Source organism: Sus scrofa, chromosome 9 (assembly GCF_000003025.6).
Source record: "Sus scrofa isolate TJ Tabasco breed Duroc chromosome 9, Sscrofa11.1, whole genome shotgun sequence".
NCBI lineage: Eukaryota > Metazoa > Chordata > Mammalia > Artiodactyla > Suidae > Sus > Sus scrofa.
In genome coordinates this window covers 45,560,705-45,579,256 of record NC_010451.4, presented here as the reverse complement: position 1 = coordinate 45,579,256, position 18,552 = coordinate 45,560,705, and the positions used below count along the sequence as shown (strand labels likewise).

The window sequence follows — 18,552 nt, the reverse complement described above, 5'->3', positions numbered from 1 at the left end:
AAATCTGAGGTAAAAAGAGTTATTATGAAAACCTTTTCTGCCTGTTTGTTGACATTAGCTGTTCTTTTGTGGAAAGAGCCTTAGACAAGGGCAGTTTTGCTACGTATCGGCTGTGCAAATCACTTACCTTCTCTGGGCTCTTTGTATCCTCATGGCAAAATGGGAACCCTTCATGACAGTGCTGTGCAGATAGCACTTCGCAGCTATTGAAACAGCAGGGGAAATGAGCTGGGATGAGGTCCGGATTCCTCTTTAAATCCTTCAAGGGTAAAATGTCATTGAACACTGAGATTTGTTTTGGTCCGTCTATTTTAGGTGGGTCCCAGGGAAAGCTACCAGCTACAGAGATCTTTGTAACATTTGGCTAAAATTAAGGATAGAAATTGTAGGTCTTTTTGGACTCAGAGGGTCCTGAGAATTCTGACGTTTGAAGTTGGGAATCCAGTGTAGGCTACGGTGGCCCCAGGGTGGTGCTCTGAGAAATGGAAGCACTGCAAGTAGGCTCAGTATTCACTGCTCAGGCAAACCTAAAACCTGTTTATAGGGAGTTCCCATCATGGCTCAGTGGTTAACGAATCTGGCTAGCATCCATGAGGATGCAGGTTCGATCACTGGCCTTGCTCAGTGGGTTAAGGATCCGGTGTTGCCGTGAGTTGTGGTGTAGGTCACAGACACGGCTCAGAATCTTGTGTTGCTGTGGCTGTGGTGTAGACCAGTGGCTACAGCTTTGATTTGATCCCTAGCCTGGGAACCTCTATATGCTCTGGGTGCGGCCCTAAGAATTAAAAAAAAAAACCCAAAACCTGTTTGTAAAAGAGTGTGTGTGGGCCAGACCCACAGCAGCCTGGGACATTTCAGATGGTCACCACCTGCTCTGAGGCCATCTAGAGGCCAGAATCCAGATAAACTGCAAAGTAAAGGCAGGACAGCAGTTTGGGACTTTGAGCAGAAGGGCGGGAGGTGTAGAGGGCGGGCTGGAGGGAGGGAAGGAGGGGAGGGAGGGCGTTGGGAGCTGAGGCCCCACCTTTCATTCCAGCAAAGTGCACCGCCAAGCAGGAATGAGTCACAGGCACGGGCCCTCAGATTCCCAGAGGTGAGGGTCTGGCTTCTTTCTGTGGAAAAGCGCAGCGATCTTTCCTCCTGGAGCAGCCTTGGCAGGGGGCTGGAGCGCTCGGTCTGCCCGGTCTGGTCTTGGGGGCCAGGGCTGGGTTTCCCTCATGTATGGCAAGAGCCCTACGCGTGCTGTGCTTTTTCTCCTTGGCGTACAGCTCACAGGTAAGAGCTGGCCGGCTTCTCCGAGCATTTCCTCCTTCACTGCCTCTTCTATCAAGTTAGCTAATTGTTGAAAAAGTCACAAGAGGCTTTTTTGGGAGCCCGAGCCGCAGCTGCATTTTGTTTTAGTTTTGCCTTTAATGAAACTGAGGTGGTGTGTTGTTTGGGGGGAACTGCTTTTGGACAAACAGGTTTAGATGTGCTCCAGCTGCCAGTGGTTTGGGCACAGAGAGGGCTTTCTGATCTCAGGTTACACACCATTTTTTTGTGGCTACGCTCAACCTCCCACTTTGGGCAGGACTTGGCACTTGGATTTCTGTGTGTTGGGCTCGCCTGGGTCTCTAGGGCAGCACTGGGAAAGCTGAGATTGTTAAGGAGAGACCCTCTGTGACTTTGTTTTTGTTTTTTGGGCTGTGCCAGTGGTACATGGAGGTTCCCAGGCTAGGGGTCAAACTGGAGCTGTAGCTACTGGCCTATACCACAGCCACAGCAGTGCCAGAGCCAAGCCATGTCTGCAACCTACACCATAGCTCATGGCAACGCTGGACCCTTAACCCACCGAGCAAGGACCAGGGATCGAACCTGCGTCCTCATGGATGCCAGTCAGTCAAATTCGTTTTCCGCTGAGCCACAACAGGAACTACCCCCCCACCCCTGGTGGTTTTGAAACTGTTCCAGCATGCGCATGATAAATGTAAATATCAGGGTGAAAATAATGCCATGTGGTATAAAGGTTCCAGCTGTGTGGGCCGGCTGAGCTGTCTGGGGCTGATGCATTCAGTTTCTGCAAAAGATTAGAAACGAGATGAAGTTCACATAACAAGGGCCCTTTCTGGAAAATTTACCTGCCTAGCGGATCATTATACACATAATACGTAATGCTTAATCTGAATACACATCTAATCGGTATTCCGATTAGACTTGATTTATTTCTGCTTACAATTTTATTTGCTGATGTTTATAGTTTGTTACAGCAGTTTTGAAGTGGGTACCACAAGGCTAGAGGATCAAGCTTTGGAGAAAGTGAGAGCACTAAGGAAAGGCTCACTGTGGGGTGTTCTTAGTTTAAGGAATGGGAGGTCAAGGTTACATGCAGGGAGGAGTATGTAGACTCTGGGCGAAGTGAGTTTGAGTGAGAGCTGCCTCTCTCCGTTGTTTAATGCCCTACTCAGACCTGTATTGTGGTAGTGTCAGCAGAAGTCTTAATACATACCTCCTGTGAATCCCTTTCCTCTCCTTTTTCCCTTGCAGCTCTTTGGCCAACAGCAGCTGTGGAAATTTACACCTCTCGTGTGCTGGAGGCGGTCAATGGGACAGATATTCGGTTAAAATGCACTTTTTCCAGCTTTGCCCCGGTGGGTGATGCTCTAACAGTGACCTGGAATTTCCGTCCTCGAGATGGGGGCCCTGAGCAATTTGTAAGTAGGGGCCCTTGGTTAGGAAAATATGCCAGTCCATTTCTCCCTTCCCTTTCTGTATTTTTCTTAGCAGCAAGCCCAGGATAAAGCAGGGAAACAATTCTTGAGACAAAGACAGACCAAACTCAGAGGCCGGTGAAGGGGAAGGCAAGAGGTTCTTGCAGAAGAGCTGCAGACAGGGCAGTCAGGCTTGCTGGCATTTCTCTTCTGCTCCTGCATCTCAGCCTCCCTGGCCAGGTACCAAATAAGACCTTTGGCACGTCTCCCCTCTAGGTTTTCTACTACCACATGGAGCCCTTCCAACCCATGAGTGGGCGTTTCAAGGACCGGGTGGTCTGGGATGGGAACCCTGAGCGGTATGATGTCTCCATCATGCTCTGGAAGCTGCAGTTTGATGACAATGGGACATACACCTGCCAGGTGAAGAACCCACCTGATGTTGATGGGCTGATAGGAGAGATCCGTCTCAGTGTCGTGCAAACAGGTAGGTGACGCAAAGAAAAATGGTTTTGGCAAGTGTGAGAGCTTGTAGCAAAGAGAGGGGCAATCTTTTGTGGTGACTAAAAGTAGAGAGAAGGACCAACCTTTTGCATCTGGAAATTACAGAGGGAGAGTGAAGAAGAGTCCTGGGGTAAAAAGAGAAAGGCTTTGTTTGGCTGTGGAAAGAAACAGAAAATAAAGCAAAGGGACCCAGGGAATCTGTTACAAAAATGGCATTGAGATCGTGGAAGGGAGAGGAAGCAACTCTCTGATAAAAGGCTAACAAGAGGTCCATTCACGGACTCATTTATTCACAAATACTATTGCGTAGCTACTCTATCAAGCACCGTCCAGAGTGCTTGATGTACTATCTCATTTAACCCTCACAGCCACTGTCAGAGGCAGATACCAGTACTATCTCATTTAACCCTCACAGCCACTGTCAGAGGCAGATACCAGTAATGGTAGCTATTGTTTATTGAGCACTTCCCATGTGCTAGGGGCTTTATATGTCATATTTAGTCTTTACATATCATATCAATTTATTGTGCTCTTAGTGCTCCCCCCATTTTACTAGTGAGGAAAGTGATGCTCCTAGAGGTTTAAGTCACTTGTCCAAAGTCATGTAGCTAATAAATGGGGTCACTCAGAACCCAACCCAAGCATGTCTCAGAATCGTTCTCCAAATTAATGCCCTGTATTGCCTGCAGTCCTATAAAGGACAACCTGGAAAACTGCCGGATAACAAAAAGCAAAGACCATAAAACTCCAGAGTTGTAAATTTGGGTTTGAGTCACTGCTACTGTTTACCAGCTGTAAATAATTTTTCTCCTGTAAAGTGAGAATAATAGAGTGAGGATTATGGTGAGGATAAAATGAAGGAATAAATATAAAAAGCCCCCAAACTCTGAATTGCACTGAAAATGATAATAGCTACCATATTTTGAATGTTTCTTATGTGCAGCCACAGCATGGAACAATTTACATAAGCAATTTTATTTTTTATAACTCAAGAAAAGAATATTGTTACCTCTATTTTATACACTGAGGAAACTGAGGCTCAAAGAAGTTAATTACCCCAAATCACACAGGAGCTGGTATTTTAACTTGGCTGTCTCTTGTGTATGCTCTTAACCAACACATACCATTACCCCAAACATAAAAGCCTATAAAATGGCATGATTTCCTCCTTTCATTCCTAGTACCGTCCTTCAAGGCCCTATCAACAGAGAGCTGTGTGACCTTGGGGAAGTCATTTCAGTATTGAAAGAAGTAATGTAATGTCTTTGGACCTCAGTTTCTTCTGCAAAATGAACGGGTAGATAAGAGCACGTTGTTGAGGAGTTCCCATCGTGGCGAAATGGAAACAAGCCTGACTAGTATCCATGAGGATGTGGGTTTGATCCTTGGCCTCACTCAGTTGGTTAAGGATCTGGTGTAGCTGTGAACTGTGGTGTGGGTCACAAATGTGGCTGGGATCCCGCATTGCTATGGCTGTGGTGTAGGCCGGCAGGTGCCACTCTGATTGGACCCCCTAGCCCGGGAACTTCCATATGCTACAGGTGTGGCCCTAAAAACAAAACAAAATGGGATCACTACTCATTGGGAACTTAGTGAAAGTCATGACTCCTGCTTACTACAAACCATGCCCACACACAACGTGACATCCATGTCCTGGGCTTGTGCCCCACCTCCCCTCCCCCATCTTCTTTCACAGACTCCAGGCTGGGAATCCCTTGACTCTAATGTCTCTTCTGGCTTTGAGGGTTTTAAATCAGAAGTCAAGCTAAAGGAGTTCCTATCGTGGCTGAGTGGTTAACGAATCCGACTAGGAACCATGAGGTCGAGGGTTCGATCCCTGCCCTTGCTCAGAGGGTTAAGGATCCAGTGTTGCTGTGAGCTGTAGTGTAGGTTGCAGATGCGGCTCAGATCCCACATTGCTGTGGCTCTGGTGTAGGCTGGCGGCTACAGCTCCTATTTGACCCCTAGCCTGGGTACCTCCATATGCCGCGGGAGCGGTCCAAGAAATGGCAAAAAGACAAAAAAAAAAAAAAAGTCAAGCTAAAAATGAAGAGACCCAGGCTTCACAGACACTAGCTTGGTTTAGGGACACTTCCCTCTGGGTTTTCCCTTGCGTCATTTATCCACCAGACTATAGTTACTGATTTACTTGCTTGTCTTTCCAGTGGGCATGAGTTCCTTGAAGGTAATGTCCTTCGTTTTTTTTTTTTTTTTTTTTTTTTTTTTTTTTTTTTTTTTGGCTTTGTATTTCCATCAAAGTGCCTGGAATGTAATAGGCCCTTAAACCTGAATCAATGACTGAATGACAGGTGAGAAGGATTCAGGGAGAAATGGTTTGGACACTGGATTTGATTATGTCAGCAATAATCTTATCCCGCTAGGTAGGTTCAACAGGCCCAGTGTTCTCAAAATTTTAGCATGCATCAGAATCACTGGAGGACAAGTTAAAACAGATTTCTGGGCCTCACCTGTAATTCAGTAGGTCTGGGGTGGGGCCTGATGTAACTCACCTTTTCAAAGTTCTGAAGTAATTCTGCAGCTGCTACTCCTAAGACCATAGTTTGAGAACCACAAAAGCAGTCTGTATGGCTTGTCTACTGCTGCCAGAATGTAAGGTTAATAGGGTAGAAGAGAGGAAGATTCCACCTAAGGATGAAAATACCTCCCAGTTAGATCTCTAGATTTCATCATAGTCCTTCTCTTATCAGAATCCTAACTTGATCTTTTCTCTTTCCAGTGCGCTTCTCTGAGATCCACTTTCTGGCTCTGGCCATTGGCTCCGCCTGTGCGCTGATGGTCATAATAGTAATTGTGGTGGTCCTCTTCCAGCATTTCCGGAAAAAGCGATGGGCTGAAAGAGCTCATAAAGTGGTGGAGATAAAACCGTAAGGCTGGGCAGTTCTGGGAAGGTGGGGCTAAAAAATTGTTAAACAGGAGTTCCCGTTGTGGCTCAGTGGAAACCATCTAACTAGCATCCATGAGGATGCAGGTTTGATCCCTGGCCTCGCTCATTGGGTTAAGGATCTAGCATTGCAGTGAGCTGTGGTGTAGGTGGCAGATGAGGCTCAGATCTGGCGTGGCTGTGGCGTAGGCTGGTGGCTACAGCTACTATGGGACCCCCAGCCTGGGAACCTCTGTATGTCGAGGGTGCGGCCCTAAAAAAGCAAAAAAAAAAAAGTTGTTGAACAGATGTTCTTCCTTTTGAGTAAATCTTGTATGAAAGAATTCAAATTCACAGGATGAATAAATTAGGGTGTGAATTAGTAACTTTAGTTTCTTAATTTCACACAAGATTTCATTATAGGCTTTCTTTATAGGATTTGATATAAAAATTTGCTTTCATAAAGCTTTTCTAGGATATTCCTTACTTTTAATATAAAACATACATTTCTAAGAACCACTGGGCGGTCAGCAGAGGCTCTGTGAATCAGAGCCTAGGAAAGTCAGGCTTGCTGGTATAATAAGGTGCTCAATATATATATATTTTAATTGAGATAAATTTTACATATCATAAAATTCATTATTTAATGTTCACAAAGTTGTGTAAATGTCACTACTACCATTTTCATGCTCCAAAAGAAACTTCATACTCTCTAGCCATTACTCTGCATTTTCCTCTCCTACATGCCCCTGACAACTTATTTTTTTTCTTTTCTTTTTATGGCCGCACCTGTGGCACATGGACGTTACCAGGCTAGGGGTCAAATGGGAGCTGCTGCTGCTGGGCTATGCCATAGCCGCAGCAACAGCAACACCAGATCAGAGTTGCATCTGTGACCTATGTGGCAGCTGTGGCAGTGCCAGATCCTTAAGTCACTGAGCAAGGCCAGGGATCAAACCTGCATCCTCATGGATACTAGTCTGGTTCTTAGCCCACTGAGCCACAGTGGGAACTCCACCCCTGATAACTACTAATCTGCTTTCTGTCTCTGGATTTGCCTATTCTGGACATTTCATATAAAGGCAATCATACAATATGTGACCTTTTATATCTGGCTTCTTTGACTTAGTATAATGCTTCCAAAATCATCCATGTTATAGGACTTCATTCATTTTAATGGCTGCATAATATTCCATTGTATGCTTATACCATGTTTTGTTTATCCATTCATTTGATGGACATTTAGATTTTTCCCACTTTTTGGATACTATGATTAATGCTACTATGAACATTCATCTACAAGTTTCTGTTTAGGTGTGTTTTCAGTTCTCCTGGCTATATAACTAGGAGTGGAATTACTCGGAAGTAGTAATGCTATGTTACCTTCTGGAGGAATTGTTAGACTGTTTTCCAAAACAGCTGGAACATTTTATATTCCCATCAGCAATGTAAGAGGGTTCCAGGTTGTCTACATCCTTGAGAACAGATGTGTGTCCTGATCATACCCATACTAGTGGGTATGAAGAGTTATCTCATTGAGGTTTTTTTTAAGGGTCGCACCCGCAGCATATGGAGGTTCCCACACCAGGGATCGAATGGGAACTATAGCTAGTTGGATTTGTTTCTTCTGCGTCATGATGGAAACTCCTCATTGAGGTTTTGATTTGCATGTTCCTAATAACTAATGATGTTGAGCATCTTTCCATGTGTTTATTGGCTATTTAAATATCTAATTTGGAGATAAAGCTGTTCAAATATTTTGCCCATTTAAAAATTAGGCTATTGGTCTTTTTATTAAGTTTTATGAGTTCTTTATATATTTTGGATTCAAATTAATTTATAGAATTTGCATTTATTTTCTCCCATTCTGTGGGTTACCTTTCTACGATCAACTGTCCTTTGAAGCACTACAGTTTTAAATTTTGAAGATGTCCAATTTATTTATTTATTTATTTATTTATTGTCTTTTTGCTATTTCTTGGGCCGCTCCCTCGGCATATGGAGGTTCCCAGGCTAGGGGTCGAATCGGAGCTGTGGCCACCGGCCTACGGCCTAGGCCAGAGCCACAACAACGCGGGATCCGAGCCGCGTCTGCGATCTATACCACAGCTCACACGGCAACGCCGGATCGTTAACCCACTGAGCAAGGGCAGGGACCGAACCCGCAACCTCTTGGTTCCCAGTCGGATTCGTTAACCACTGCGCCACGACGGGAACTCCTTTTTTTTTTCTTTTGTTGCTTGTGTTGCTGATGTCGTATCTAAGAAACTGTTGACTAAGCCATGGTCAAAAAAAATTTATGTCTGCTTTCTTCTGAGAACTTTACAGTTTAGTTCTTACATTTAGGTCTTTTGAGTCATTTGAATCAGTTCTTATCTATGGTGCGAAATAGCACAAATTCACTTTTTTTGCAGTTATAATTTTTCAGCTGTCCCAGCAGCATTTGTTTCATTTCCTCAATAAATATTTATTATGGTAAATAGAATTGATTTTAAGGAGCCTAATGAATTCAATGCTTAGCTGATTTGAATATATAATCAAAAAGATGACTTCTGGGTTAATACAAAATTTTTATTGTTTTTTTGAATAAGGAGTAGAGTTAGGGGTAGAATACTAATGGTAAACTAAGGTGTCTGCTTGAAATACCTAGAGCTCCCAAATTATATTCCCTTCTAGAAATATTCTGAAAAGTGTTTAAGTTCAGATACTCAGGTCATGTGGAAGCATGAGTATTATTAGATAGCACCAGTAGTTTAGCACCCTGTAAGCTTGGGTCTACTCCCAGGTGCATATAATTCTTCCCAAATTTGGGGGAATAGGATTTCCCTGGTGGTGCAGCAGATTAAGGGTCTGGCTGTTACTGCTGTGGCTCGGTTGGGTGCTGTGATGTGGGTTCGGTCCTTGGCCCAGGAACGTCCACATGTGGGTGTGGCCAAAAAGAAACAAAGGCCCGGATTTGGGGGAATATATCTCACCTGAAGCTTTGTAGGATTTGCCTCCCTTGCTTCCTGTTCCCCTGACATTGGTTTCTGCTTCTACATTACAGAAAAGAAGAGGAAAGGCTCAACCAAGAAAAAAAAGTCTCTGTTTATTTAGAAGATACAGACTAACATCTTGAGATGGTAAAGTTCATAAATGGGTTGATTTCTTTCCTTAAATTTCTTGTGTGGCCCATTTCTAATGTCGACCTCCCAGATTATATAATTGTTAGGTGTTTTCTTTATGAAATTAAAGGAGTTGGGTCAGAGAGGAAAGTTTTTCATAGTGTTATGGATGACTGCCCCTTTGAGTGTATTTTGTGCAAAGGATTGGGAAGCTAGGCTCTACTACTGTTAAAGCTGAGGGAATTCTATGGTGATTGGAGGTTTCAGGGCTATATTTACTACCACAAAGAATAATAATTTTAAACATGTAAATAATTTTTTTTTTTTTTTGGCCACCCCTGCGGCATACGGAGTTCCCCAGCCAGGGATCAGGTCTGAGCCTCAGTTGCAGCCTAAGACTTAGCTACGGCACTGCCTGATCCTTAACCCACTGTGTTGAGCGGAGGATCAAACCTGCATCCCAGGGCTTCCAAGACATTGCTCATCACTCCTAAATAAATCTTTGTGGTTTTTTTTTTTTTTTTTTTTGGTCTTTTTGCTATTTCTTTGGGCTGCTCCCGCGGCATATGGAGGTTCCCCGGCTAGGAGTCGAATCGGAGCTGTAGCCACCGGCCTACGCCAGAGCCACAGCAACGCGGGATTCGAGCCGCTTCTGCGACCTACACCGCAGCTCACACGGCAACGCCGGATCGTTAACCCACTGAGCAAGGGCAAGGACCGAACCCGCAACCTCATGGTTCCTAGTCGGATTCGTCAACCACTGCGCCACGACGGGAACTCCAATAAATCTTTTTTAAGTGAAAAAAATTAATATCTGCTTGTTTTCTTTTGTTTTATTGTAAACTAATCATGGCATTAAGAGAGTGACTCAATAGATATGCTTGACATTTTGACAGGAGAACTTCTGCATTATTTGGAATTGATTTCAACTCCTCATTTAGTTATTGGGACGATGAGCCCAATTTTAGTGGTGGGTAATTCTGTTTTTCCAGTTTTTAGGCTGTTTATGCTTAAAAGGTAGAATAATTTATTTTTCATATGATCAGAATTTCTTCTATTCTCTGAAGTAGGTCCACCCCTATCATTTGCAGAAAGAGCCACATTTTTATAGCCTAAAGCTTCAGTGAAAGATCTCAAGGATTTACAAAATAGAATATGGAGAAAAATGATTCTATTGTAAGCCTAGAAAAACAAATTTGGTATCAGAGATTTTAGCAAGAGCTTTTTTTTTTTTGTCTTTTGCCCTTTTAGGGCCGCACCAGCGGCATATGGAGGTTCCCAGGCTAGGGGTCTAATCGGAGCTACAGCTACCAGCCTACACCACAGCCATAGCAACGCCAGATCTGAGCTGTGTCTGCGACCTACACCACAGCTCATGGCAATGCTGGATCCTTAACCCACTGAGTGAGGCCAGGGATGGAATCTGCAACCTCATGGTTCCCAGTTGGATTTGCTTTTGCTGCGCCACCACGGGAACTCCTACCAAGAGCTATTTTTAAAATCAAGATGTGGGATGTTTAAGATTAAAAGAAATTTAAGGCAGTTACACAATCAAATGCAGTGTGTGGTCTCTCCTGGATGGATAATAGTTTGAATAAACTAGTAGTAAAAAGATTTGGGGAGACAACTGAGGAAGACTTAATAGGAAAAATTTCAATATGGATAATATTAGGGAATTAATTGTTTTCATTTAGGGTGTAGTTAGGATATTGTGGTTACATAGGAAGATATCCCTATTTTAAAAATGCATACGGGAGTATTTAGGTGTAAAATGTCAGTAATTTGTTTTAAAAACTTTACCCCCCAATATGTATGTATTTAAAGCAAATATAGCTTTAAAATTAAGTGATAGTGAATTCCATACACTCCCTTTTTTTTTTTTTTTCCTGTCTTTTGCCTTTTTAGGGCCGCACCCAAGGCATCTGGAGATTCCTGGGCTAGGGGTTGAATCGGAGCTGTAGCTGCTGGCCTACCACAGCAACATGGGATCTGAGCCATGTCTGCTACCTACACCACAGCTCAAGGCAACTCGGGATCCTTAACCCACTGAATTCAAGGAACTGGTGTCCTCATGGCTACCAGTTGGGTTTGTTAACCACTGAGCCATGATGGGAACTCCTGTATACTCCCTTCTTCACTTTTCTGTATATTTGATTTCCTTTATAACTAAAGGGTTGGCTAGGGGTAGGACAGGGGGGCAAGAAGAGACAAAAGAGAAAGAGAGTATATATGTGTGTGAGCTATGGATCATCCAAGCGTCCTTGCAAGGCAGAGACTATGAATTAAGGACCCTGACCCTGAAAACTATGTAATAAGGATCAAGAAATTTCTTTTAAAAGTTTAACTAGGGGAGGACAAACTCATTTAAGAATATTTTCCTTCATAATGGAGAAGAGATCTAATAACATACATGTAATTCATAATGCCAGGTACTCCTATTGCACTTTTCTCAAATGCATTATCCATTTAAACTTTTGTTTTGTGTTTCAGGAAGCTGAAGATTTCCAAGAACAATCCTAGGTTAAGCTGAAGTTAATGGAAGCTTTTCTTTGGCTTTTCCAGTTGTGACCTGTCTTCCAACCAGTTCTGCAGTATATAACTACCTAGACAAGTCAACGTTCCTCTGCAGCCAGCATAGGGTCCTTAGGCAGATAGCACTGGACTCACACATAGCCCCATTACTAAGGTTTTATTTAATTTCAGAGTGCAGATATTTTTCAAATGTTTGTTAGTTTTTGCATATGAAGAGGCTGTATTTTTGCCCTTAAACACTCCTTGTGGATTACAACTTGTATACTCATAATTTGGCATCAAATGGGATAAAAGCCAACTTGTCTGTCATAACATTTCCTTTAATATTAATTTCCTTAGAGCACCATTCTTGCTACTAAAGTTAACATGTCTTCTTTTTCCTTCTCACACTCTCAATTAAAAGGTGAGATCATTCTCCCTGCTGTGTTTTTTTTTTTTTTTTTTTAGGGCCACACCCTAACCACACCTTGGTTCCCAGGCAAGGGGTCCAATGGGAGCTACAGCTGCCGGCCCACACCACACAGGATCTGAGCCAAGTCTGTGACCTATCCCACAGCTTACAGCAATGCCAGATCCTTAATCCACTAAGCAAGGCCAGGGATTGAATCCACAACCTCATGGTTCCTAGTCAGATTCATTTCCACTGTGCCATGATGGGAACTCCCCTCCCAGCTCTTTTTGACTGATTAACAGAAAAACCTAAATCCAAACAGTTTGATTTTTATGGCTCTTATGGGACAAATCTTGTTTTATTGAATTTCTTTCAATATCCTAGATGGCAAGTTTTTGTTTCTTTGTTTTTGAACAATGGATCCAAGGTTTATAGTAGCACAAGTCTAAACCACAGAGTAACCAAGGATGGTTACATAAATGCTAATAGATTGACAAATGCCACCTCAAGATTACTTGTCACCTTTTGTTCAGTGCTGTGACAAGCAATCAATAGCACAGATCTTTCATGAGCACTGAATGACTGTTTGGCTTACTATACCCCCAATTTATTTATAATAACAAAATCTATGCTCATTTGTAGACTGGAATCATTAAGCAGTTAAATGGAAGGATTCTGTAGCAGTATATTAAAAATTAAAACTTTAGGGCTGGTGAATAAAAATCAACCCTAAATGATGATAATTTTGTGTAATGTTATACAAAACTCTGAGAACAAGAAGAGATTGTTTAAATTTTGTCTCTCATTTCTTTTTGTTTTAATTCATATTCTTATTTTGGGGGGGGGCAAGGATTTGGTATGGGGGCAAAGAAATACCAAAACTAACAGAATGAAACCAACTTTATTCTCTTTTTTTCTTCTACTAGTAGATGAGACAAACTTTAAAAGAGGGTTATGGAAAGAAGAGTGCTTTTTAAAATGTGTCTAGTTTCCCAGTGTCTTTCCAAACTTAAGCTACAGCAGCATTTATTCAGAGAACATCTAAAAGTTTAGTAACCCCCACCCACTTCCCCCCTCAAATCTTTACAGCTTGATATTTTCAGTTTTAACCAACTAGGCTGAAGATATTATTTCTTTCAACAAACTGGACTTTCCAAACAGTTTTTCTATATTTGAAGATGCTGAACTTTTATATTTTTCCAATACAAAAAAAATTTATAATTTACATATGAACCTTCATTCTGAAGTACATTCTATATCTGTCTCATTTTGCCTCTTATGCTGTCCAAAAGAGTAAAGTTTCAGGACAGTTTTGAAACTAAAAATTAGAGTTAAAGTTCATATCACCTTTCATTCACTTTTTCTATTTTTCTCTATAATTCAACCTTTCAAAACATAGTAACTGTATTTTTTTTAAACAGATGGCCTGATTGATGTTCCATAACCATAAGAAGTAGTTAGAAACTCATGGAAAGTCTTTCCAGCAAAACTTGTAGCTTTTGTGTCTTGGTTACATATTCATGGGTTAAATACATCCTTGTAAAGTGTCTTCCACTTAAAGAGAACTTTTGTATTGTAATTTATTTTTTATTGTGCCTTAAACATTCGTGTAAATAATCTTCAGTAATAAAGCATTATCAATTATATAATTTGCTTATATGCAAATCTAAAATTTTTACTTGGCAGGTAACAGAAAACTGATGGGAATATATTTTACTTCCATTGAAAAGTTTGCTGGAGTTCCCATCGTGGCTCAGCAGGAATGAATTCAAGGTGTGTCCATGAAAATTCAGGTTCCATCCCTGGCCCTGCTCAGTGGGTCAGGGTTCCAGTGTTGCCATGAGCTGTGGTGTGGGTTGAAGATGCGGCTCGGACGCTGTGTTGCTGTGGTTATGGTGTAGGCCAGCAGCTGCAGCTCAAATTCAACCCCTAAGCTGGGAATTTCCATATGTCATGGCTGTGACTCTAAAAAGCAGGGGAAAAAACAAAAAACCCCAAAAAACGACTTAGTTTGGAGACTCCTTCAAATGAATAGTATCCATCTGATACTCTTGCATTACCTTCTTAAAATAGAAAATTATTGTAAGTTTCCTTGTGGTGCATTAGACTAAGGACCTGGTATGGCGATACCAGGTATCCATCCCTGGCCTGGCCACTTCCACATGCCAGTGAGTGCGGCCAAGAAAAATCAGAGAAAATTCCCAGCTTTCAAGTCTAATAAAGGAATAGGAGTTAAAAAATGGAAAATTATCATTCCCAAGAGCTGAAGCATAGTTTTATTACCCCCTTGCTTTCAACAAATATACAGATTCCAGGAGAACAGGCTGACTAATGATTAAAGCAGGGTGCCATTCCATCTCATTTTCAGCAGAATGTGATATCATCTCTCCATTTCACTTCAAGCACTGTGAAAACTCAATTTTCCAACCCCAAAAGGCACAAATCTTAATTCCTTTTTGTAAAGATTTCATCATTGCCACTGTCAACAGCAATTTAATAAACACTCAACGTAGGTACTGAGTTGGATGCTGCAATAGCCACACACAAAAAAGAACACAAACCAAACAGTCTTGAGGCACAAACTGCCCACAAAGTCCTAATACACAGTTATCTATTCACTGGTCCTGCATGATCCTCTAGGCCCCTCTAAACTATAGGAATCTATTCTGAGAGCCCTCCAAATTTGTAGGGAGTAAAAAAAGACTGATTCTGAGTCAGAGCATCAAGACTATTCGATCCTGCAAAACTCCATAAAAATAAATAGTAAATTCTCCAAAGCCTGCCTGACTTCATTTTCAGCAGAATAATGAACTCCTACTTGAGAGTTAAAGAATCTCTGAGTTGAAATAATTAAGTCCAGGTGTGGTTCTGGCTAGAAGCCACGTTGCTATGGCAACTCCCAATCGCCATTTTAGGTCTTCTCTCGGGCTCCCGTCCTCGCGTCACTTCCGGCGTTACCTGTGTGGTTACTGGGAGCTGTAAACAAGGTGTGCAAGCATCTGGAGAGCTGTCGGGATGCGGCACAGTGGGGCCACTGGAAGCCGTGGCTGCGTTCTATGCCCACTGCTGGGCGTTCTGTTTTTCCAGGGTGAGTGCGCACCGGGGGCTCCCCCACACTTCCGGTTGGGGGTTTAGGGAAGATGGTCGCTTTTCCGGTTCCGGTGGGGGTCCCCGGAAAGCCCCTACCGCGCTTCTGGGAAAGAGGAGAGGAAGCGGGGGAGCGTGGGGAACGTGTTCTCTTCTAATCACCCCCTACTGAGGGGAGTTGGTGGCTTGTCGGTGCTTTCCGGCGACCCTGGCAGCTCGATCACCTTGTGCGACTCTGTATTGTGTTGTGGCGATGGCACGACTTGATAAAATCACAGAGGGCTCTGGCTTTGGGGGACCCCGATATTATCTTGTGGTGAATTATCAGTGGTTGACTCGGCTGTGGTTTTGTGGGCTGTATATCCTGGTTGGGATGGGACAATTCTAGTCTTCAGTAGTTTGTCCCAGTAATTTTGGAAAAGACAATCATGATTGTTGGTATATATATATATATATATATATATTTTTTTTTTTGATGGGTAATTGTCAGCCTGTGAAGTAAAACGTTTTTTAGTCACAGAAAGGGTGTGCTTTGATTTTATTGTAATTTAAGATTTCATTTCATTTGTTGAGGAAAAGCAACTGCTTCAATAACAGTTTAAAAATACAGGGATGGGCACATCAATTTTGTTAAAATTTTAATTTATTAACTGATAGCTGGAGTACAGTATTCACACTATGAAATATTCTTAAAATATGGATGTTTTGCTTTCATGTGATTTTCGAGTTGCATAAATTTCAGTCAACCTAATTACCTTCATTTTAGGGTGCAATTATCTCCTGTGTGTGTGTGTCTTCTCCAGGAAATCATATGTTAGTAGAGCTAGCATTAAAGTGAATTGTTAACTTCATGAAATTTCCCTGTGGGTAATAGGAGTTTCTGAAGGGGACCTTTAGCATGAATGCTTCAGGTGTACTGAATCTCAGTAGTTAAGGCTGGGGAGTTTTTCTTTATTTGGTGACTAATATTCATGCCAGCACACTCCCTTATCCCTCCCAGCTGCCTGTGTCATAAGTGTCCAGTTTTTCAGCTAAATTATTTTGAAATATACTATTTAGGCTGATCTACTGTCACTCCCAATAATTCTAGTTCCTTCTCTCTCCCTGCGCCCTTCTCTCACACACACACCTACATACATAGACACAGAAATGTTCAATTACTCTCCTATTGAAAAAAGCCCTAGCAATAATGGATGGTTTAATAAACTTGATGTCATTTTATGTTGAAAAGTGTCCATCAATTAAGCAAACATTGAAAAGTTGAGTTTGTGGAGTTCCTGTTGTGGCTCGGTGGTTAACGAATCCGACTAGGAACCATGAGATTTCGGGTTTGATCCCTGCCCTTGCTCAGTGGGTTAAGGATCCAGTGTTGCTGTGAGCTGTGGTGTAGGTCACAGACACAGCACAGATCTGGCGTCACCGTGGCTGTGGCATAGGTCAGCAGCTAAAGCTCCGATTAGACCTCTAGCCTGGGAACCTCCATATGCCATGGTGCAGCCCTAAAATGACAAAAGACCAAAAAAAAAAAAGTTGAGTTTTCGGTATGTAGGTACTTGATTTATCTTTTGCCTTTAAAACAAAAAACAGCTTATTGAGATACAATTCACATGTAAGTTTACTCATTTAAAGTGTACCATTCGATGGTTTTTAGTATATTCACAGTTATGCAATTATTACAACAATCAATTTAGAATATCTTAATCACCCCAAAGAGAAGTTCTGTAGCCATTAACAATTACTCCTCATTCTTCCCTTACCCAACCCCTGGCAAACACAAATTTACTTTTTTTTTTGCTGTGAACTTGCCTATTCTGGACATTTCATATAAACAAAATCATACAATATATATTCCTTTGTGACTAGCTTTTTTCATTTATCATATTTTCAAGATTCATCCTTTTTTGGAGGAGGGGTCTTTTGTTTTGAATCTCTTAGCTAATTGACTTTGGTTTCATATCAATGTTTGTCTTTCCTCTTCAGATATAAAGACCTACTAAATTATTAGCTAGTTTGAACTCTAAGTAATAAATATGGTCCTACTATATCAGTTATCTAAGTATGTAGGAATAGTACATTAGGAAGCTTAGGGCGCATATACTTTTTTCCATTTAAGTATGCAATCTTATGAATCAGATTTGTATCTTGGAAAATTTGATAAATAAAATTGGGAGTTTTTGCCATTTTTTCCATTTCTTCTATGTGTAAATTACTTATGCTCAAATGTGATATTCTCCCAGATTAAAAATTTTTTAAATTATTATGATTATTTCTATCGTTGGCTGTTTTTACCTGGCAAGGATTTTTTTTTTTAACTCAGGGGAAAATATACATCCACTAGCATATTAGGCCTAGGATGAAAGTTTATGAATGAGTGTAACATTCAATGGATATTTTTTTCTTCTTATTTTTTGAATAGAAGAGATAAATTATTTTATATCCACTGATTTTTAGAATACTTTTTTTTTTTTTTTTTTGCTTTTTAGGGCCGTACCTGTGGCTTATGTAAGTTCCCAGCCTAGGGGTTGAATCTGAGCTGCAGCTGCTGGCCTAGACCTCAGCCACAGCAATGCCAGATCCGAACCACATGTGCAACCTACACTGCAACTCACAGCAATGCTGGATCCTTAACCCACTGAGCAAGGCCAGGGATCAAACCCACATCCTCATGAATACTAGTTGGGTTTGTTACCACTGAGCCACAATGGGAACTCTCCTAGGATACTTTCGATTTCACTAAAATATGTATAGAGAAAAGTGCACATGTCATAGTATACAGCTCAATGAATTTTCAGAAACTGAATACACCTGGATAATCAGCACCCAAATCAGGATATAGACTATATTGTTATTCCAGAAACTTTCCTTGTGATTCCTTTCAGTCACTGTCCCTTCTTCTTCTTCTATTGATTGGGAGAACCAATATCCTGATGTGTAGATTAGTAGTACAGATTTATTTATGGATGTTATTGTTACTTTTCTGTAACTGTACATTTCATGCCTGCTTATTCAATGTTTAGATTTCAGTAGAGTGACTTTACACATTAATAACTTTATAGCAAAATTATGCTCATGAATATGGAGTTCACATATTTTAAGGAAGAAGTTGCTGGTAGGTAGCATTATTAAAAATGTACTTACTATAATTCAGTAACCAAAATTTGCTCAAAGCTTATAATTTTTATGTCTATTTTGTAACAATTTTTTTTTTTCTTTTTAGGGCCGCACCCATGGCATATGGAGGTTCCCAGGCTAGGGGTCCAGTTGGAGCTATAGCTGCCGGCCTACGCCACAGCCATAGCAATGCAAGATCTGAGCTGTGTCTGTGCCCTACACCACAGCTCACTGCAATGCCAGGTCCCTAACCCA

The 18,552-nt window shown here is 41.6% G+C and overlaps 2 protein-coding genes across 2 annotated transcripts in view; both read left to right on the top strand.

Annotated features, from left to right (window-relative positions):
* On the top strand, positions 1,089-12,892 carry MPZL2 (myelin protein zero like 2). Its single transcript, NM_001244821.1, is given in 6 exon segments — positions 1,089-1,275; positions 2,524-2,690; positions 2,964-3,174; positions 5,929-6,076; positions 9,119-9,194; positions 11,667-12,892. Coding segments are annotated over 5 exon segments (648 nt in total). The 5' UTR covers positions 1,089-1,217; the 3' UTR covers positions 9,183-9,194; positions 11,667-12,892.
* MPZL3 (myelin protein zero like 3) overlaps positions 15,047-18,552 on the top strand; it is a 28,187-nt gene continuing 24,681 nt past the window's right edge. Inside the window, exon 1 of the mRNA XM_003129905.4 lies at positions 15,047-15,187. Within this exon, the coding sequence (XP_003129953.1) occupies positions 15,115-15,187 (73 nt within the window). The 5' untranslated portion in view covers positions 15,047-15,114. The remainder of the gene's footprint in view (positions 15,188-18,552) is intronic.